At 45.0% G+C, this 22,748-nt stretch overlaps 1 protein-coding gene across 1 annotated transcript in view; it reads left to right on the forward strand.

The window, feature by feature from the left end:
• LOC122925556 (venom factor-like) overlaps positions 1-22,748 on the forward strand; it is a 482,939-nt gene that overhangs the window by 201,945 nt on the left and 258,246 nt on the right. Inside the window, exons 23-28 of the mRNA XM_044276914.1 lie at positions 1,270-1,473; positions 11,961-12,122; positions 12,211-12,340; positions 15,204-15,278; positions 17,217-17,331; positions 18,708-18,793. Coding sequence (XP_044132849.1) covers positions 1,270-1,473; positions 11,961-12,122; positions 12,211-12,340; positions 15,204-15,278; positions 17,217-17,331; positions 18,708-18,793 — 772 coding nt within the window. The remainder of the gene's footprint in view (positions 1-1,269; positions 1,474-11,960; positions 12,123-12,210; positions 12,341-15,203; positions 15,279-17,216; positions 17,332-18,707; positions 18,794-22,748) is intronic.

Consider the following 22,748-nt stretch of genomic DNA (forward strand, 5'->3'; position numbering starts at 1 on the left):
ACTATGTCATCTTGCCACTCTGTGATCTCCTGGTGCTGCTACTACCTCAACGCTATGTCACCTTGCAACTTTGTGGCCTCCTCATGCTGCTGCTGCCACCTCCACACTATGTCATCGGGCCACTTTGTGGACTTTTCATGCAGTTACAACCCTCTCCACTTCATGACTGGGCCACTGTTTTGCCTTTTTAGCCTGGTTGACATAATTTATTTGACCCTTCTTCTGATAAGTCAGATGGAAGGAAAGATGAGACACACGACAGATGTTGTCAGTATAGCAGCTGTAAGGCCCATATGGTCCCATCTGAATTGGTTTATGATTTGGTAGCCAAAACACAGTAGACATGCAAATATTCCATTCACAAGTCATCTCTGTTTTGGATCCACTCCTGTTTTTTTTTGGCATTAGCAATACTGATGGATTACTGACCAAATGCTGACTGAGTGAAGGCAGGTGCTCAACAGACATGATATTTTTTTTGGGGGGTGTTATTGTTCTGACAGATCAGATAAAGGGCAAAATAATCTGTGACGTCAACACAAACTTACTGCTGACAGCCTCTCCACTCTGTCAGGGGGCTCTACTTTATAAGCATTTAATAGAACAGGTTCTGTAGACATCTATATGAAATCAGCTGACAACTGTGTAAAAGAAGTGCACTCTTTCACGCTATAGTAGGATCTTGGCCCTCTGCATGGTTCTTTATACCGGACGCTAACATAGACCTGTAAGACTGAGTTCACACTTGAGTTATTTGATCAGTTTTGGACCCGTAACTTCCTAAAGAAGTGAAGTGTGCAGTGATTCTAAGAGCGACGCCTGTAATGTGTGTGTCATACTGACTCACAGTTTTGTTTCACTACCACAGCAGACTCCCTATGCGTGTTGCTGCAAGACACAGTGTTCTACACCACTATACAGGCTCTCTGCAGCCAGGAAATAGCTTTTTTTTTTTAACGTGATTCCTCACAAATTAATTCAGATCAAATCAAATCTTTTTGGAAAATTTGGCGAAACGACCTAAGCTCATTTTTTACAAATTAGCTCATTTTTAGATATCATATATAGTTTGAGTCCATAGATTTTTTTTTTTTTTTTTATTACTGATTTACAACACAGATCCATAATATGGTCAAAGACAAGATCCCCAACCTCTTTACAACAATGTATCACTAATAGCTATCTGCCAGTAGTTTCCTCCTTTAATGAGGCAACAAATTTCACACATTTGAGTCTTTTTTCTCTGACATTGATGCCTTTTTTGTACAGATAATGAACAAAGGAAGGATAATGAAGGTGGGGACACAGGCAAGGGAGAAGGGTCATATTCTTGTGACTATGTCACTGCCAATAACAGAAGAATTTATCCCTTCATTCCGCATTTTGGCATACTATACCGTGACCACTGGAGCAGATCGGGAAATTGTGGCTGACTCTGTTTGGATTGATGTGGAGGATACCTGTATGGGGACGGTAAGAAAATTCACCTTTAGAGAGAATAGTACAAGTATTATGTTTTTATCTATTTTAAAACAGAGGAAAATTCTGCAATGTGCATGCTCTGGGAAAGTTTGGCCAATCAGCTTTTTTAAAAGCACACATTGTTTTGTATCTTCAGGTCTAGCAGCTACCTAATGATAAATTCAAACTTATTTTATGTATCCAATGGTCCAACAATATAATTCCATGATTGCGGTTTGCCATTGACTGAGTTCTCCTCTTCCAGTTCATGTCTTCTCCTAACCTTCTGTCCCATTTACTTAAATTCCTTCCCTTCCTCTTTCCTTTTCACTCCTCCTTCTTCCTTTTCCCTGGTGTACCAACTGCTCTGGAGCCACATGCTTAGAGCCCAAGTGCTGTATTGTCGCGTTACGGAGGACAGGCAGGCCACCGGAACATCTTGTAAACATGACGACACAGGCAGACACGGCACAGAACAAACAGAGTGATCTCCGTAAAGCATATTGTCATGTGCGGAGGACAGCAGATCACTGGAACATCTTGCAAACAGGACACATGCAGATAACAGACCAGGAAACCAACTGAATACTTTATTACACATGTTAAGCAGGTTAGACAATAGTGGTAGCACTACCACTAAACCAAGTGCACCAGCAAGGCAGAAGGCCAAACCCAGAGGGCAGAAATCCAGTGAGCCCCTTTCTTCACAAAGCCCCTGTGTTGGGGATGAACTTGGTTGAGGACTCACTGGTCGCACCTCCAGGGTGGTCCCGGTACACTTGGCCATTGCCTGCAAAGAACCATGCTGGTGCAAGCACTAACGGAATGGACATTAATCAGAAGACAAACGAGAACCAGCAGACAAGCAGATGCCTGGACCCCATGCGGAACAGAAGCATGGCAGTCACAGGAAGAGCTGTAATCAGACTAAGTGTCCTCCCTCTGGAGAACCCAGAATCCCTCTCACAAAGGCAGGACATACACAGGAGAGGAACAGAAGCAGTATGGCACTGCAGGCAAGGTATGGAACAGACTGGATCAGAAGCAGTTAGGCACTGCCAGGCTAGATATGGAACTGCCAGGATCAGAAGCAGTTAAGCACTGCCAGGCTATACATGGAACTGACAGAATACAACATTAACAACAATGTTTTACCAGGCGACACATCACACAGAAGGACAGATGGCAAAAAACACCCTGGGTCAGCAGCAAGGGGCTACACCCAGCAAGGCACAAGACAGACTGACCTCAAGCCCCACTGCTCACAGGTAGAAATAGCTGCAATAAGGAGGGCACCTGATAAGCCACACCCAGTAACAGACCAGGGAATGTTAACCCCATCAGAACCAGGAGTAACCTGAGGCACAGAACATACATTCACAAGTGACAGTTCACACCAGACACAGAATTCTGTAGCCAGCATGCCCAAACAACAACCAGCATACACAAATTGTAGCCAGTATGAGGTTAAAGGCAACAACGAGTAACAGAACCGCACTGTGATACAAACACAAATGCATGCATAATCAGATTTAGGAAGTGTTCACAGACATACAGGACACAAATTCTCTCTGGTGTATTGGCTGTTGACGCGTTTCAAAAAGTTCTTATTCGTAACAGTGGTGTGCATCTGGTGTTCTCAGGTATATGTAGTAGTATGGGTATGTGTAATTAGCTGTTTGTTCACTCCCACTCCAAACAGCATGGGAGAAAGGGGGAGGGGTATGGATTTAGATTTCACCCCTTAACAAAACATTCATCTCTAATGATCATCACCTGGAACACCAGACCCATTCCAACTCAAATATCTGACATGCAGAAATTTTAAAAAATCTACATAAAAAATATTCGAATAAAATGGAAATACATGATTTGACACATGCCCATTGTCTCTTCTAACATAATAAAAACTATGTATCATGCAGATAAAATAAAAAGAAAGGAAAGAAAGAAGGGAAAAAACTCTGCTAGTATGTCTCCTGTGGTTTATAAGTACCTGTTCACATTAATGTTGCGTTCCATCCTAATTTAGCTTCGGAAAAAAACAGATTAACCATTTTATCGATGGAATATCTGGTATCCATAACATGCCAAATTTCTATGCATGTGGGTTCAAGCATAGGGTGGGAAAGGGGGGATCTCCCCAGTGCTTTTTTTAAATAAAAATGCATAATTTTCCGCCTCATGTTCAATCCCTTTGGATACCTTGTTTCTAGAGTTGAGCGAACTCCTGGATGTTCGGGTTCGAGAAGTTCGGCCGAACTTCCCGGAAATGTTCGGGTTCGGGATCCGAACCCAACCCGAACTTCGTCCCGAACCCGAAGCCCATTGAAGTCAATGGGGACCCGAACTTTTCGGCACTAAAAAGGCTTTTAAACAGCCCAGGAAAGGGCTAGAGGGCTGCAAAAGGCAGCAATATGTAGTTAAATCCCCTGCAAACAAATGTGGATAGGAAAATGAATAAAAATACAAATAAAATAAATAAAAATTAACCAATATCAATTGGAGAGAGGTCCCATAGCAGAGAATCAGGCTTCATGTCACCCACCACTGGAACAGGCCACTGTCAGATATTAAGGCCCCGGCACCCAGACAGAGGAGAGAGGTCCCATAGCAGAGAATCAGGCTTCATGTCATAGCAGAGAATCAGGCTTCATGTCACCCACCACTGGAACAGGCCATTGTCAGATATTTTAGGCCCCGGCACCGAGACAGAGGAGAGAGGTCCCATAGCAGAGAATCAGGCTTCATGTCATAGCAGAGAATCAGGCTTCATGTCACCCAACACTGGAACAGGCCACTGTCAGATATTTTTAGGCCCCGGCACCCAGACAGAGGAGAAAGGTCACATAGCAAAGAATCAGGCTTCATGTCATAGCAGAGAATCATGCCTCATGTCACCCAACACTGGAACAGGCCATTGTCAGATATTATTAGGCCCCGGCACCCAGACAGAGGAGAGAGGTCCCATAGCAGAGAATCAGGCTTCATGTCATAGCAGAGAATCAGGCTTCATGTCACCCAACACTGGAACAGGCCACTGTCAGATATTTTTAGGCCCCGGCACCCAGACAGAGGAGAAAGGTCACATAGCAAAGAATCAGGCTTCATGTCATAGCAGAGAATCATGCCTCATGTCACCCAACACTGGAACAGGCCACTGTCAGATATTTTTAGGCCCCGGCACCCAGACAGAGGAGAGAGGTCCCATAGCAGAGATTCAGGCTTCATGTCAGCAGAGAATCAGGCTTCATGTCATAGCAGAGAATCAGGCTTCACGTCAGCCAAAACTGGAACAGTCCATTGTCAGATATTTAGGCCCCGGCACCCAGACAGAGGAGAGAGGTCCCATAGCAGAGAATCAGGCTTCATGTCATAGCAGAGAATCAGGCTTCATGTCACCCAACACTGGAACAGGCCACTGTCAGATATTTTTAGGCCCCGGCACCCAGACAGTGGAGAGGTTCATTCAACTTTGGGTTGCCCCGTAATATAATGGTAAAATGAAAATAAAAATAGGATTGAATGAGGAAGTGCCCTGGAGTACAATAATATATGGTTAAGGGGAGGTAGCTATAAATGTCTAATCTGCACAAGGGATGGACAGGTCCTGTGGGATCCATGCCTGGTTCATTTTTATGAACGTCAGCTTGTCCACATTGGCTGTAGACAGGCGGCTGCGTTTCTCTGTAATGACGCCTCCTGCCGTGCTGAATACACGTTCAGACAAAACGCTGGCCGCCGGGCAGGCCAGCACCTCCAAGGCATAAAAGGCTAGCTCTGGCCACGTGGACAATTTAGAGACCCAGAAGTTGAATGGGGCCGAACCATCAGTCAGTACGTGGAGGGGTGTGCACACGTACTGTTCCACCATGTTAGTGAAATGTTGCCTCCTGCTAGCACGTTCCGTATCAGGTGGTGGTGCAGTTAGCTGTGGCGTGTTGACAAAACTTTTCCACATCTCTGCCATGCTAACCCTGCCCTCAGAGGAGCTGGCCGTGACACAGCAGCGTTGGCGACCTCTTGCTCCTCCTCTGCCTTCGCCTTGGGCTTCCACTTGTTCCCCTGTGACATTAGGGAATGCTCTCAGTAGCGCGTCTACCAACGTGCGCTTGTACTCGCACATCTTCCTATCATGCTCCAGTGCAGGAAGTAAGGTGGGCACATTGTCTTTGTACCGGGGATCTAGCAGAGTGTCAACCCAGTAGTCCGCACAAGTTAAAATGTGGGCAACTCTGCTGTCGTTGCGCAGGCACTGCAGCATGTAGTCGCTCATGTGTGCCAGGCTGCCCAGAGGTAAGGACAAGCTGTCCTCTGTGGGAGATGTATCGTCATCATCCTGCGTTTCCCCCCCAGCCACGCACCAGTGATGGGCCCAAGCTGCGTTGGGTGCCACCCCGCTGTGAACATGTTTCCTCCTCATCCTCCTCCACCTCCTCCTCATCCTCGTCCTCCTCATCCTCATCCTCCAGTAGTGGGCCCTGGCTGGCCACATTTGTAACTGGCCTCTGCTGTTGCAAAAAACCTCCCTCTGAGTCACTTCGAAGAGACTGGCCTGGAAGTGCTAAAAATGACCCCTCTTCCTCCTCCTCCTGGGCCACCTCCTCTTCCATCATCACCCTAAGTGTTTTCTCGAGGAGACATAGAAGTGGTATTGTAACGCTGATAACGGCGTCATTGCCACTGGCCATGTTGGTGGAGTACTCGAAACAGCGCAACGGGGCACACAGGTCTCGCATGGAGGCCCAGTCATTGGTGGTGAAGTGGTGCTGTTCCACAGTGCGACTGACCCGTGCGTGCTGCAGCTGAAACTCCACTATGGCCTGCTGCTGCTCGCATGGTCTGTCCAGCATGTGCAAGGTGGAGTTCCACCTAGTGGGCACGTCGTATATGAGGCGGTGAGCGGGAAGGCCGAAGTTACGCTGTAGCACAGACAGGCGAGCAGCGGCAGGATGTGAACGCCGGAAGCACGAACAGACGGCCCGCACTTTATGCAGCAGCTCTGACATGTCGGGGTAGTTGTGAATGAACTTCTGCACCACCAAATTCAGCACATGCGCCAGGCAAGGGATGTGCGTCAAACCGGCTGGTCCCAGAGCTGCAACGAGATTTCGCCCATTATCGCACACCACCAGGGCAGGTTTGAGGCTCACCGGCAGCAACCACTCGTCGGTCTGTTGTTCTATACCCCGCCACAACTCCTGTGCGGTGTGGGGCCTGTCCCCCAAACTTATGAGTTTCAGAATGGCCTGCTGATGTTTACCCCGGGCTGTGCTGAAGTTGGTGGTGAAGGTGTGTGGCTGACTGGATGAGCAGGTGGAAGAAGAGGAGGAGGAAGCCGAGTAGGAGGAGGAGGCAACAGGAGGAAAAGAATGTTGCCCTGCGATCCTTGGCGGTGTAAGGACGTGCGCCAAACAGCTCTCCGCCTGGGGCCCAGCCGCCACTACATTTACCCAGTGTGCAGTTAGGGAGATATAGCGTCCCTGGCCGTGCTTACTGGTCCACGTATCTGTTGTTAGGTGGACCTTGCCACAGATGGCGTTGCGCAGTGCACACTTGATTTTATCGGATACTTGGTTGTGCAGGGAAGGCACGGCTCTCTTGGATAAGTAGTGGCGGCTGGGAACAACATACTGTGGGACAGCAAGCGACATGAGCTGTTTGAAGCTGTCTGTGTCCACCAGCCTAAATGACAGCATTTCATAGGCCAGTAGTTTAGAAATGCTGGCATTCAGGGCCAGGGATCGAGGGTGGCTAGGTGGGAATTTACGCTTTCTCTCAAATGTTTGTGAGATGGAGAGCTGAACGCTGCCGTGTGACATGGTTGAGATGCTTGGTGACGGAGGTGGTGGTGTTGGTGGTACATCCCCTGTTTGCTGGGCGGCAGGTGCCAACGTTCCTCCAGAGGCGGAGGAAGAGGCGGAGGCGGCAGCAGCAGAAGAGGCCGAGGCGGCAGCAGCAGAAGAGGCTGAGGCAGCAGCAGCAGCTGAAGAGGCCGAGGCGGCAGCAGCAGAAGAGGTAGCAGGGGGAGCCTGAGTGACTTCCTTGTTTTTAAGGTGTTTACTCCACTGCAGTTCATGCTTTGCATGCAGGTGCCTGGTCATGCAGGTTGTGCTAAGGTTCAGAACGTTAATGCCTCGCTTCAGGCTCTGATGGCACAGCGTGCAAACCACTCGGGTCTTGTCGTCAGCACATTGTTTGAAGAAGTGCCATGCCAGGGAACTCCTTGAAGCTGCCTTTGGGGTGCTCGGTCCCAGATGGCGGCGGTCAGTAGCAGGCGAAGTCTCTTGGCGGCGGGTGTTCTGCTTTTGCCCACTGCTCCCTCTTTTGCTACGCTGTTGGCTCAATCTTACCACTGCCTCTTCCTCCGAACTGTGAGAGTCAGTAGCACGACCTTCATTCCATGTGGGGTCTAGGTCCTCATCGTCCCCTGCATCGTCTTCCACCCAGTCTTCCTCCCCGACTTCCTGTTCAGTCTGCACACTGCAGAAAGACGCAGCAGTTGGCACCTGTGTTTCGTCATCATCAGAGACGTGCTGAGGTGGTATTCCCATGTCCTCATCATCAGGAAACATAAGTGGTTGTGCGTCAGTGCATTCTATGTCTTCCACCGCTGGGGAAGGGCTAGGTGGATACCCTTGGGAAACCCTGCCAGCAGAGTCTTCAAACAGCATAAGAGACTGCTGCATAAGTTGAGGCTCAGACAGTTTCCCTGATATGCATGGGGGTGATGTGACAGACTGATAGGCTTGGTTTTCAGGTGCAATCTGTGCACTTTCTGCAGAAGACTGGGTGGGAGATAATGTGAACGTGCTGGATCCACTGTCGGCCACCCAATTGACTAATGCCTGTACCTACTCAGGCCTTACAATCCTTAGAACGGCATTGGGCCCCACCATATATCGCTGTAAATTCTGGCGGCTACTGGGACATGAGGTAGTTGGTTCACTAGGACATGTGGCTGTGGCAGAACGGCCACGTCCTCTCCCAGCACCAGAGGGTCCACTAACACCACCACGACCATGTCCGCGTCCGCGTCCCTTACTAGATGTTTTCCTCATTGTTACTGTTCACCACAATAAGAAAAAAATTATTTGGCCCAATGTATTGAATTCAAATTCAGGCTTTTTTTTACAAACAACTAACACTATCTGGCTATCTATTTAGGTACCGTATTACACTAATACAGGCACAGCAGTAACAACAGATTTAGCTGAATATAAATTGTAGGCCTAGTATTTAGGCGCTGGATGACAGGTTTACATTTACGGACAGAATTAGACTTGGGAATGCACGGTAGCGTGTGAAGTTATTGAGGATTACCCTATCTGCACCTTTAATCTAATATACCCTTTTATGGATAGATTTAAAGTTGGCCTGATACAGCAGAAGCAACTGATTTAGGGAATTGCTAAGTTGGGAATTGTATTTCAACCCAGAACAAAAACTGTGCTTTAACGGACACCAAATAACTTGACCAGCCTCAGCAATAATGACAGATTTAGCTGAATATAAATTGTAGGCCTAGTATTTAGGCCCTGGATGACAGGTATACGTTTACGGACAGAATCAGACTTGGAAATGCACGGTAGCGTGTGAAGTTATTGAGGATGACCCTATCCGCTCCTTGAATCTAATATACCCTTTTAGGGATAGATTTAAAGTAGGCCTGATACAGCAGAAACCACTAATTTAGGGAATTGCTAAGTTTGGAATTGTATTTCAACCCAGAACAAAAATATATCCTTTGCCAGACAGCAGACAGTATTACAATTGGCTAGCCACATCTGAAACACCAGATTTAGGGTACTGCTATTTTGGCAATTGTATTTTACCCCTCAATAAAATAGCAAGCACAGCCAAGCCCCTGATGTAGGATATAGCAAAAAAAAACACACTATTGATGGTTAAATGGACTTGGTGGCAGCTTGTGCTGGCGCACCACCAGACGCAAAATGGCCGCTGATCACCCCAGAAAAAAGTGACTGAAAAACGCTCTGGGCAGCCTAAAAATAGTGAGCAATTGAATAGCAGAAGATGAATGATTCACAGCTGTAGATCGATCACTTCATTAAGTGTTTTTGCTGAGTAAATCCCTGTCTAGTGCCTAATCTCGCCCTAACAGCAGTTGCATCCTCTCCCTACTGTTACGCTGAGTGCTCCAGGTCCCCTGCTGGCCTCGGAGCGCTCACAGCGTATGCCCCCAGGCAGCACTCCAGCGTCTCGGCGTGTGCGTCCTCGCTCTCTAGGGCGCGCGTGCGCCGGGACTCTTAGATTCAAAGGGCCAGTGCACCAGTGATTGGTGCCTGGTCCAAAGGGGTTATTAAGGGTTAAGGTTGTGAGAGGCAGTGCTGACTTAATTAGGCTGCACCTGTGCACTGCCCATATATACCTTCTCATCCCACAGCTTTCTGCCGGATCTTTGTGCCTTGTGCCTCAGAGAAAGCGTTCCCTACTGTGTTAGTTTGCCTTGCCTGTTGCCGAACCTGTTGCTACCGTCTACTCGCCTTTGAACCTTTGCCGCCTGCCCTGACCTCTGCTACGTCCGACTACGCTCTTGCCTTCTCCCTGTGTACCACGCCTTATCAGCTGCCAGAGAGGTCGAGTTGTTACTAGGGGACACGACCTGGTAGCAAATCCATCCCGCTTTGCGGCGGGCTCTGGTGAAGACCAGTAACTGCTTAGAACCGGTCCTTTAGTACAACCCACGCCATCGCCTCTCTGGTCCAGAGGATCCACTACCTGTCCTGCCGGTACGTGACACCTACACTGATCAGAGCAGAGTGACGTGCAGCGCTACGTGACTCCAGCTTAAATAGAGGCTGGGTCACATGCTGCACTGGCCAATCACAGCCATGCCAATAGTAGGCATGGGTGTGATGGCTTCTTGGGGCAAGTAGTATGACGCTTGTTGATTGGCTGCTTTGCAGCCTTTCAAAAAGCGCCAAGAAAGCGACGAACACTGAACCCGAACCCGGACTTTTACGAAAATGTCTGCAGTGTAAATCTCGAGAACTGAACGGCGCAAGATTTACACTGCAGACATGGCCGGTGGGAGGAGAGCAGCGGTGCCTGGCCCTGTCAATCAAGAGCAGAAGGGCGTGAAAAGAGGTGGGCAAACAAGAGGTTCAACACCCCCTGCTCCTACAGGCTAAGTAGCATATTATAAAAGTTTGTTTTTCTCAATAACGGTGGCAGGCAGTGAGATGGCGCTAATATAGTTATGTTCAGCTGACATTAGCACATCGCTAATGTCAGCCAGCTTAATACCCATTTTTCAGGTGACAGAAACCCTTTAAATTACATCAATTCCTGTCTCAATGACCGTGGAGTCTTGTCTCATAACTGTTATGATTGCAAATAATTTATATAGATAACAGGGTAAAGCAGGGGCTAACAGCTCATGGGCCCTGGTGCAAGAGTTCAGCTTGGGCCCCCCTTCCCTCAGTGTGTTGTGTGTCTTCTTATGTGACACAAGGGTCTTTGGGCCTCCTCAGGCTCCTGGGCCCGGTAGCGACTGCTACCTCTGCACCCCCTATAGCTACGCCCATGGGGTAAAGAGATTTCAACCATGAAGACAGATGCAGTGATGAAAAATGGCCCCCGGTCTTGGGCTTTGGGCCCTTTTATATAGTGTGGGCAATGATCGGGAATGAGGAAAGTTACAGCGATCATTGCTGCTTGCAAAATAATCTAACGAGTGAGCAATGATCGCTGATATGGGAATAAACAATCTCTACTCCGATCTTTCATCCCTATGCAGTTTCACTGTTTGTCAGCAGCAGATCCCTGTTTACACAGTGAGATTTGTAGCCAACAATAAAGAATTTTTGGTGCCACATGAAAGAGGCAATCTCCCAACAAATAGTGAGTTTGTCCGGTGTTTGGCAGCATATTTAGGCTACTAGTATTTTGGCTTTCCGTTTGTTCAGGGCTCTCACAAGCGGTCCAAAACGGATCAGTTTTGCCCTAATGCATACTGAAGTGGAAAAGGATCCGCTCAGAATGCATCAGTTTGCCTCCGACCAGTCACCATTCCGCTCTGGAGGCGGACACCAAAACGCTGCCTGCTGCGTTTTGCTGTCCGCTTGACGAAACTGAGCCAAACGGATCCGTCCTGACACACAATGTAAGTCAATGGGGACAAATCCGTTTTCTCTGACACAATCTGGCACAATAGAAAACGGATCCGTCTCCCATTGACTTTCAAAGGAGTTCATGACGGATCCGTCCTGGTTATGTTACAGATAATACAAACGGATCCGTTTATGACAAATGCATACTGTTGTATTGTTGCAACTGATCCTTTTTTGCAGATCCATGACGGATCTGCCCAAAACGCAAGTGTGAAAGTAGAATATGAGCATTTTTTATGAACGATCATACCATGGCCGATAGAACTACTGTAGTTGGCACGGTCCTTGATCCTATGTTTGTAGCATGCATGCTGACCTAGGAGATGGAAGAGATAATTGTAATGTTTGACTGTTTTTGTGCAGCTTGTGATAACAGGAGATAAGGACAAAGACAATGCTGTTCAGCAACCTGGAGCCCCAATGAAGCTAAAACTACAAGCAGACCATAAAGCTACCGTTGGACTGGTGGCTGTGGATAAAGGTGTCTCTGAGATCAACAATAAACTGAAGATCTCCCAGCGAAAGGTGAAAAAATAATCAAGCAAAATGTATTACCAAAGTTATTACATATGCAAAGCACAGTGGTCACTGAAAGTCTGTTCTTTCTGTTAAGATCTGGGACTTGGTGGAAAAATATGACATTGGTTGCACACCAGGAAGCGGAGCCAACGCACCAGGAGTGTTTTATGATGCTGGCCTTGCCCTGCAGACAAGCTTTCAGATGACAACTTCTGAGAGATCAGGTCATTATTTTTCATAGAAATTTTCTTTCAGATTTCAAATGTCATCAAGGATTAAGTTCCTGGTAAATTGGGGCCATAGCTGATCACTGGAGTAAGGGGATACTGGTGCTATGTTGAGATGCATGCCCCTTTGGCTTTGCCCCTTAATTCCGAAAAAGTACCATATGATGTAAATGTAGTATCATTTATGGGTTGTTAATGACACAACAACCCATGTGTCACGTCACAAGAGATTCATTCCATCACCTGAAAGGCCACTGATAAGGTTACTTTCACACTTGTGTTGGTATTTTCCGGTATTGAGATCCGGCTGAGGATCCCAATCCCGGCAAAAAATGTTTCCATTTAGTTCTCGTGCGTTCTGAATGAAAAGAGATCCTTTCAGGATGCATCAGGATGTCTTCCGTTTCTGGCAGCATTCCGTTTTGTGACCAGAAACAAAAAAACACTGCAATCTGCAGTTTGAAGTCCGGTCATAAAAACGGAAATAACCGGATACCTCACCGATTAACTTTCAATGTAATTAGTGACGGATCCGTTTATTTCCATTTTGATTTCATACAACCGCAGGAACGGATGCATCCTGATGTGCAAAATCAAAACAGATCCGTTTAATTCCAGTATTGATCTCCATACCGGAATTAACAACGCAAGAGTGGAAGTAGCCTAAATTGTGATGTGGAGAGGATACATAACTCAGAATTGTAGTGGCACAGGAAGGTGGAGAAGTCGATCCCGCTTATGCATAGAGCCTAACTATTAAAATTTACAGCAGGCAGGCAAATTATTGTATTTGTGTCCGGTACTGTTCAAACAATAAAAAAACTTCAGGTTATGGCCAAATACTGCCTAAATAAGTCCAAAATGGAACATCAAAATCTGACCAGGTCTTTTTCACAAAAGCAGTAGACTGAATTCAGTTTGAGGGTTTAGTAAGACCGCAGAGTGCACCTGTCTTTGCTATTATTTTGTTATATTGATTATCACATCCACATAATTGCTACCTTGTGTAGGATGTCTATTGTGGTACTTGTGGTTCGCTGCGGGCATCCTCCACCGTATGCATTTTTGCTGGGGATCGCCATTAGCAACGGGGCACAAGTGCAGGATTTGATCCCCTATATATATGCACGACTGCATGTGGGTTTGAGCACCTCCTGCTAATACCACGCCATTCTTTTCAGTTTGTATAAATTATGGTCAGCAATCATAAAAAGATTAAAATATTACTCAACCGAACGTTCTGTTTAATTTGTTTTGTACATTTAGAGTATTAGCAACATAATTAGTGCCAGTTACAAGAGGTAAAACATGAAGCAATAACTCAGGAACTTTAGAAAATGAAACATTTTCAAAAGAGCATGTCTTTGAGAAGACCACCCCTTAATCTAGACAAGATATCCTGTGATAGCTTTTCAGCACCATTATAAACTGTTTTTTCTTGTGAAGTTCCAAAAGCACTTTATTCGATATCCAATATTAAAAACATCCAGGTACAGGTTGCATTACTCTATGCGTTTCGGGCAGAAAACTATTTTAGCCCTTACTCATTGGGTCATGAGTAAGAGCTAAAATTGTTTTCTGCCTGAAACGCATAGACAGATGCAACCTGTACCTGGATGTTTTTAATATTGGATATCAAATATAGTTCTTTTGGAACTTCACAAGAAAAGGCTGGACAACTTCTCTTTACTTATTCATGTATTGCTCCCAGTCCGGGTGAGGGAGCGGTCCGTGTTCTATGGTTGGAGTTTCCAGGCAGGTGAGAGCTGCTCTAATTTCACTTTACCTTTTAATGGATTATAAACTATGTATACTGACCATCGTCTTTGAGAGGATCACCCCATGAAAACTTAGTTTTGCAATTCAAGTTTGGGTGGTTGTCTCAAAGAGGTTTGACTGTCTTTACAATATGTAAGTCAAGCAGAAGGCTGGCAAGGATGAGTCACAAATAAAGTCATTAACACAGTCAAGATGCAGTAGAAAACTGTCTTCTTTACTGAGATATGGCAGTATAATGGTAAGGCGTATAATGGGGTTTCACACAGTCTTCTCAATGAGAGGAACAAGTCTTTAACTATGGTAAATGTTCTTTTTGGTGACAACTCATAGGTGGCAATAGTGGCTCTCCGACATATCCATTTTCCCAGATACAGGGCTATATTCTGGACAACTTGATACCTAACTCTTCAGCCACTGTCACAACCATGCAGGTAGCCCACTTTCCACCTGCTTGCAGCCTCTGTTCTACTGTGGTACTTCCCTCTAGTATGATTTACACAGGGGCACTGGCACATGCCTTCTGTTGGCAGGAAGGTCAGTCCCTTTTAGAGATGTGAGCAAAGCAATGTCTTAATGCTTGGGCATTCTCACACTCTACTGGGCCCAACCACTGTGTAATTCACAATCAATTATATTACACAGGGGCCCTAATTACTGGTCACCATCTTAGAGTGGGCATGAGACCATCTAGAACTTATTTCTGAAAAGCCACCAGAACAATAAAGGATGTGAACAATCACACCACAAAAAAATACAATAGTTGCATACATCTCAAGTTAAACCTGTGTCAAACAAGAAAAAAGTTTCAGGCAGAGTTCAGCAGGAATTCACAATAAAAGTCAGACTTTGGTATAAATACTGTATATAAGCAAGTAACAACATTCCCAACATATCTGGAAGCGGTCACTTCAAGACCTTACATCATTACATGTAGAATCTTGACAAAGTACTGACTAACATACTTTCTGTAATAAAAAAATATTAAGGCACATTAGATGGACTTCTTGGTCATAAATGGGGGGAGCTGGAAAACTTTACATTAGTTATAATGAGAATTATTTGATGTTGACTTCCTCCATAGAACCGTTATGTCAACCAAATCTGAAGCGTAGGAGACGTTCCTCAGGCCTGGTGATTCAAGAACGGAACAAAAGAGGTAAAACTGGGACATCAAATAGTCAATTGTCCATATCCCATGTTCCCATGAATGCTTCTATATTTTGTAGCGCAGTTACAAAGCCTACAATGATCTGCTGCATATTTCCAGCATCACGATATATAGGGACTGAGAAGAAATGTTGTGTGGACAGTATGCTCAAAAACCCAATGGCCCAAAGTAAGAGATGAGCAAATCGATCCTAAAGAATTGGGGTTAGGATTTTCATAAAAATTCTACTGCAAAATGAATCACAAGTTTTTGCAGTTTGCTTTGGATGAATCACAAAAAAAGTCACCGGTGCCATCTTACTGTAAAAATTGGCGGGGAAAACAGGAGGGAGGATAAAGGACCATATTACACTGAGGGAAGTGGCTTTCCTTGATTGGCTCAGAGGCTGACAGATAGCCTGTCAGCCAATCAGGGGGCAGGATTCTGGCATGTAATTTTGCCCAGAACACCATACATACTATTCTGTGTGCAGATAGTTATCTGAAGGCCTGTGTTGTGGCTGTGTCTGCCAAAAAGCAATTACAGACACAAGCTAGCAATATAGAGGACTGAGGAAGTATAATGTCATAATTAGGTTGATTGAGGTTTTATCAGGGAAAGCACAGAGAGGCAAGAACTAGTCACTCAGTCTTGTGTTTCATACAGCCACTGGCAAGTGTTTTATAGGCTTATTACCAGCACAGCAATGTCATACATTCTGCTGCTAACACTGAGCAATTGCCCCATCTTCCCTCCATATAAATCAGATTCAATTTAGCTATCATTCGTAATTGGGCATTTCTCTGGCAGGGCTTCATAGGAATATGCATTGGAGTGTATGAGAGAACCAATCTGATGATTGATTTTGATAATTCCCTATAGGAACTATAAAAAAGTGTAAAAAAAAATAAAATTCTAATCACCCCCCTTTTCCCCAAAATGAAAATAAAAATATATAAACAATAAAAAATACAAAAAAGCACCGGCCTCTCTGGTGGCTGGGACTGCGGGAGCTCACATTGGCTAGTGCTTTTTTTCTATAGTGGCAAGCACTATCAACACTAATGAACTGCAGGGTGGTCATAACCATGGAAACGAGCAGTGTATAATGTGATGGGAAAATGGTTATGGTCCCAGAAAGGTAGGTAGTGAAAAAGACCTCAGGGGCTAAAAGGGTTAAACACCATCTGCCCCTCAATAAAGGACATTTTTTGGAAGCTTTGGAACATAAAAGAAAAGCATGACGCGTGACATTGCAGTGTGTTTTTTATCAGGCTGTTTGTTAACGCCGTCAAACATGCGTTTCCACAAAGCTACATATGTCAGTGTCACTCATTATTTGCTATTTCTGTCATTGCATTCAAGAGCTTAGGGAGGAGAGAAAATGCAACAATTCATAAAAAATAACAAAAAAATAATATGTTTTGCTAATAAGTCCTAAAAGACTAGAAGCAGTTATATACCAATTGTCAGGGAAAGTGGAGCAACTTTGGTGAAAATGCAGGAGGAGGGTCTTGGATTTCCAGAGCTACAAGGTCCATTTCAGCTGGGACAGGTATCTGGTAACACTGAAGATCCTCCGGCTTCATGTCAAATTTGAACTCTATTATAGAAGTGAATTGTTCAAAATTCGGCCATTTCTGTCTACCAATCCGATTCAGGTCCAAATCGATTCTACCCAAATCGAAAAAATTGCTCCAATTCACCTGCAAATTTGTGTATGAGACTCTCTCCCAGGACTCATTTTTTTCCCTCTCTCATTTTTTTTGCTTTTTTTTTAAATGTATTTATTTTTCTCTCTCACTCTTTCCAAAATTTCCCAAAATTCCGATTCTGATACATCTTAAATTGGTTGGGTCGGGTCGAATTAAGCTTTATAATTTCTCTAAACTATACATACTCTGTTACCAGGTTTAATTTTTAAGGATTGTTTTTTTTTTTTTTTAGCTGATTATGAAGATGAAATATTTATTGATGATGATGAAATAATAACCAGAACAGAATTCCCAGAAAGTTGGCTTTGGAGGATAGAAGAAATGAATGAAGCACCAGATCCCAAAGGGTGAGTTTAAGTCTACGGTCAACTTATTAAATGGATTGTATGAGACTAGTGTAGCGGAAAGAACTTCTACTTTTTTTATCATCCAGAAATTAGGCCAATTTTGTCCGTGAACAGTGCCTGGTGCTGCACCTAAGTCTCATTTAAAGGAAATGTGACATCAGGAAATGATATTGTTTAATGCAAAATCACCCATTAGGATATTTCATGATTGTTATCAATATTATTGATGAGAGATGGCCATGCGGTTTGCCCGGCGGTCGTTTCGCGGTGAAATTTGCTCGTTCGCGGTTCACCGAAAGGGCGAACATATGGCGATGTCCGCTGGTGCCATATTCTTTTACATTGTAAAGAACTGTGACCCATGACACATCCATCAGGTGGTACAGGACAGCCAATTGAGACATTTCAGCACATGGACATACCCCCTACCTTATAAATAAACCCGATCTGGCCGCCATTTTACATTCAGTCTTTTGCCAGTGTAGGGAGAGGTTGCTGTGTGGATCAGGGACAGACTGTTAGGGACACCATACGCTAGCTAATAGGGCCACAAAAGTCCTGTTAAGGACTGGTATAGGTGTGCTATCGATAGGTGTGCAGTACATAGGGGTGTAATACACTTATAATATACTTACTAACATAGAAAGTATATTATAGTGCATTTGTATTGTGCAGCAGTTGTGTGCGGTTCTGCTGAGATACTGCAGCCACACAGAGTGACAAACGCTATTGGAACAAATCATTTCTACCGGTGTGATATACCTGTTGCCCCCCAAAAAACTGATTGAAGTAGGGGTGTTATATACCAATAATATACTGTCTATATAGTGCATTTAGGTAGTGCAGCATTTGTTTGCGGTTTTGCTGCGTTACCGCATCTACACAGAGTGACAAACACTATTGGGACAAATCATTTCTACTGGTGTGATTTACCAGTTGCCCCCCAAAAAAGTGAAAAAAAAAAGTGGGCTACAGTAAAATTGTTATTCAGTGACCGCATAATGTACCTCACGCCACATAATCAGAATTTCTTTTATGTCAGGTGAATGCCTAATTTTTAAGGCCCGTACTCCAGCAGGGCACATTTCAGAGAATTTCCCTTTAAGAAAATGTCATAAAAATTTTCCCTGATTAAGACACATATTTTTGGTTGGAATTTTTGTCATTGATCCTCATATGAGCTGAAGGTTTTCCAGGTTCTCCTAAAGTGAATGGGGCCCACCGCATACTTACGGCTCGCATACATTTGATCGCGTTCGTGAACCGCCCCGGCCGCGTTCGTGAACCGCCCCATCACTATTATTGATCACCCTGTCCAGTATTGTCAGATATGTTGGGCTTTACACTATGAATTTCTCTAACTTTTTTTTTAACAGGATCTCCACTAAGACTATACCCATTTTCTTAAAAGATTCTACCACCACATGGGAGGTTTTGGCTGTGAGTCTATCGGACAGTAAAGGTAAGTTGTTTCTTCTTGTCCTCATGAAGAGTGTACGCTATGGGGACCATTTATTAAGGCTGACCTTTTACATGGTCCAGGGTCCTATTTTTTTAAAATATTTCCGTAGGTGACATAGGAGAAGGTTTGTAAATATGTAACAGGGTAGGTATTCCTGGAGGCATTAGTAAGGGGGGGATGGGGTTTCACATCAGCGTTTTAATTTCTGTTTTAGCAATCCGTTCAAATGTGATTAAAACAGAAAATAAAGGAATTGCTAAAATGGAAAGAAAACTGACTTTTGGACAGGAAAAAAGGACTATTTGTCTATTTTTTTCTCTATTGCACTCTATGAGGACGGATCAAACCGGAATGCCTTTAAAGTGTTCCTTTTGCTTTCCCTTTTAACAATACCATTATTTTCTGTTTTAAACACATTTCAAAACTGAAAGCCTGATGTGACCCCCCCCCCCCCCCCCAACATGCATGGGCGTAACCATAGCCATAGCAGCCATAACACTTGCTATGGGGTCCAGAGGTTAGGCGGTCCAATCAGGTGCAAGAGCATTGTACCTTTTGGTGGAAAAAACAATATAGTGGATTTTTGCCATATTGTGGGTTTTCTGATATATTGTACTACTATACTTGCCAATAATTCTTGCTACTTACGAAGGTCTTTTGATTTGCTTACACTAGGTGGTGAATTATAGTTACATCCCTGGTAACATGGAAAAAGATTTAGCTTCTCGGGATAAATACTGTAGTCCAAACAATGGAGACTGCAGTTTCATGAGTTCAAAACAAATTAAAGGGAACCTGTCATCAACTTTATGGTGACCTCACTGAGGGCAGCATACATTAGTGACAAAAATGCAGATCTCAGCGGTGTGTCACTCATAAGCTAAAAGTAAGGGGTCGCCGAGAACCAGCATCATAACCATTGCATCCCAGGCCTGGAGAAGAGTCAGATCTACCTGAGAAGAATCCTGGTTATCCATAATCTCCTGCTCTCACCCATCTGCTGATGATTGGCAGTTCTCTCCTAGAGAGAAAGAGAGAAAACTAGGTAGAAGACTGTCAGTCATCAGCAGGTGGGCAGGAGAGCAGGAGATTATGAATAACCGGGACTCTTCTCAGGAGGTCGTGACTCTTTTCCAGGCCCAGTCTGCAATGATTGTGATGTTGGTTCTCGGTAACCACTTATTTTTAACTTATAAATGACAGAGCGCTGAAATCATCTAACCTGTCTCTACTTTATTCTGCCGTTAGTATGGGCAGCATAAAGGTGAAGACAGGTTCTCTTTAAGGATGAACAAATCGATTCTATACTAATTAGATCACATGACAATCAGAGGAAGTGGGGGGAAGGGCTTGTCCTGATTGGCCCAGAGGCTGAAAAAAAGGATAGATCCATGACCGAGAAAAAGCACCATAGTGTGCTCAGCTTCTGACCATTTCTGACCACCAGCTTCTTGAGGAGAAGTACCACAAAAGACTTGCAGCTGTATTTGCAGCAAGCGTACTGACTCAGGGGGGCTGTATACAAATGCACTCCACACTTTCCAGACTTTTATTTATTAAACAATTTGAAAACCATGTATCAAGGTTCTCTTTTTGCAACCACTTCATATAGCAATCCTTTTCTGTCACCCCCACCTCTTGGACTCGCACTGCACCTATCTCATAAATTGAGCCGGCAAAGTGAAGGAGGGCACACCGCGCATGTGTGGCAGTCCTCCATTCATTTGTATGAGACCATTAAAGTGAATGGAAGCATTGGCCGCGCAAGCGCGGTGCGCTCCCATTCATTTCTATGGGGCCAATAAAAATAGCCGAGCTGGCTTGGCTATTCTTGGCGGCCCCATAGAAATGAATGGAGGTTGGCCGCACATGTGCGGTGCGCGCTCCTTCACTTTGCTGGCCAAGTTTACGAGATAGGTGCAGGTCCCAGAGGTGGAACCTGCACCTATCATACAATGGGGGCATATCCTAGCGATATGCCCCCATTGTCTGAGATGGCAATACCCCTTTAATACTGAGGCACACTAACTATATCATTAAAATAATGGATTAACTGTAAATGTCGGTGCACTACAACATGATGCACACGGCGATTTATTACACCTGCCTTTAATTCTGATGCACACTAACTGTATCACTAAAATAACAGATTAACTCTGAATAACGGTGCACTAGAACATGATGCACACAGCCATACACTCTCCCTGCACTCTCCCTGCAGTCTCTCTGCACTCTCCCTGCAGTCTGACTGCACTCTCCCTGCAGTCTGTCTGCAGTCTCCCTGCACTCTCTCTGCACTCTCCCTGCAGTCTGACTGCACTCTCCCTGCAGTCTGACTGCACTCTCCCTGCAGTCTGACTGCACTCTCCCTGCAGTCTGACTGCACTCTCCCTGCAGTCTGACTGCACTCTCCCTGCAGTCTGACTGCACTCTCCCTGCAGTCTGACTGCACTCTCCCTGCAGCCTCTCTGCACTCTCCCTGCAGCCTCTCTGCACTCTCCCTGCAGCCTCTCTGCACTCTCCCTGCAGCCTCTCTGCACTCTCCCTGCAGCCTCTCTGCACTCTCCCTGCAGCCTCTCTGCACTCTCCCTGCAGTCTCTCTGCACTCTCCCTGCAGTCTCTCTGCACTCTCCCTTGCCACGTCTCTCCCTATGCTCAGCTCACAGTGATATGGCGGAGACTTAACGGGTTGAGGCTTTTATAGGGCTGTGACATCACAGGGGATGGCTATCTGTGGATTGGCTGGCTGCACGGCATTATGGGTGATCTCGCATTCCTGGGCCTCTTACTTTCCGTCACTTTAGTAAAACCTGATTCGTTACCATGAAGTGCGATAAAAATCTGATTAGCTGCGAATCAAAGTTTTCCTAAAGTTTGGACTGAATTCTTCACTTTGCTCAACACTACTCATAGCACCGCGTGTGTTTAAATATAATTTGCCCCCGATAAGGGACAATTTTTGGAAGCTTTGGAATATGATAAAGCATGAGACATGATGGTGCGGTGTGTTTTTAAAATATCTGTATGTTAACACCATCCAACAAATGCTTACCCATAGGTATGTATGTCAGGGTCACTCACACATCATTTATTGCTGTCATTGCGTGCCAGAGCTTGGGGAGAGGGAATGTTGGAAGGGAAAAAAATCATAAAAAATAAACTAAAAGAGATAACAAGGTTTTCTAAAAATTCAGAGGAGGCTATAGAGGGTTATATTCCAACTTTCAGGGCAATTTGAGCAACTTTGGCTCGGCCCGAATCTATTTGGTTCTGAACCGAACTCTCTAAAAAATTCTGCAAACTGGACCCAATTTAAATCTCGACTGATTCGTTCATCTCTTCCCTGGAGTATAATACAGGATTGTAACTCAGAACCAGTGCAGGATAAGTAATGTAATGTCTGTACACAGTGACTGCACCAGCAGAATAGTGAGTGCAGCTCTGGAGTATAATACAGGATGTAACTCAGGATCAGTACAGGATAAGTAATGTATGTACACAGTGACTGCACCAGCAGAATAGTGAGTGCAGCTCTGGAGTATAATACAGGATGTAACTCAGGATCAGTACAGGATAAGTAATGTAATGTCTGAACACAGTGACTGCACCAGCAGAATAGTGAGTGCAGCTCTGGAGTATAATACAGGATGTAACTCAGGATCAGTACAGGATAAGTAATGTAATGTATCAGGGGCGTAACTAGAAGTGACTGGGCCCAACAGCAAATTTTTGTAAGGGCCCCCCCCCAGCGCGCTTCGACCATAAGAGCATATGGTCGTGTGCATGGGCCCTTATTCATTTTTTTCTGTTTGGTGTGCGCGTGTGAGTGTTGGGGAGGAGTGTGGGGGGGTTTATGGTCACCAAAACCATGTTTTTAGTATTTTTTTTATATTTTAATAGGGAAGACTTTTTTGTTTTGTTTATTTATCTTTATATAAAACATTGGCAAGGGGGG

This window comes from Bufo gargarizans, chromosome 2 (genome assembly GCF_014858855.1).
Source record: "Bufo gargarizans isolate SCDJY-AF-19 chromosome 2, ASM1485885v1, whole genome shotgun sequence".
Taxonomy (NCBI): domain Eukaryota; kingdom Metazoa; phylum Chordata; class Amphibia; order Anura; family Bufonidae; genus Bufo; species Bufo gargarizans.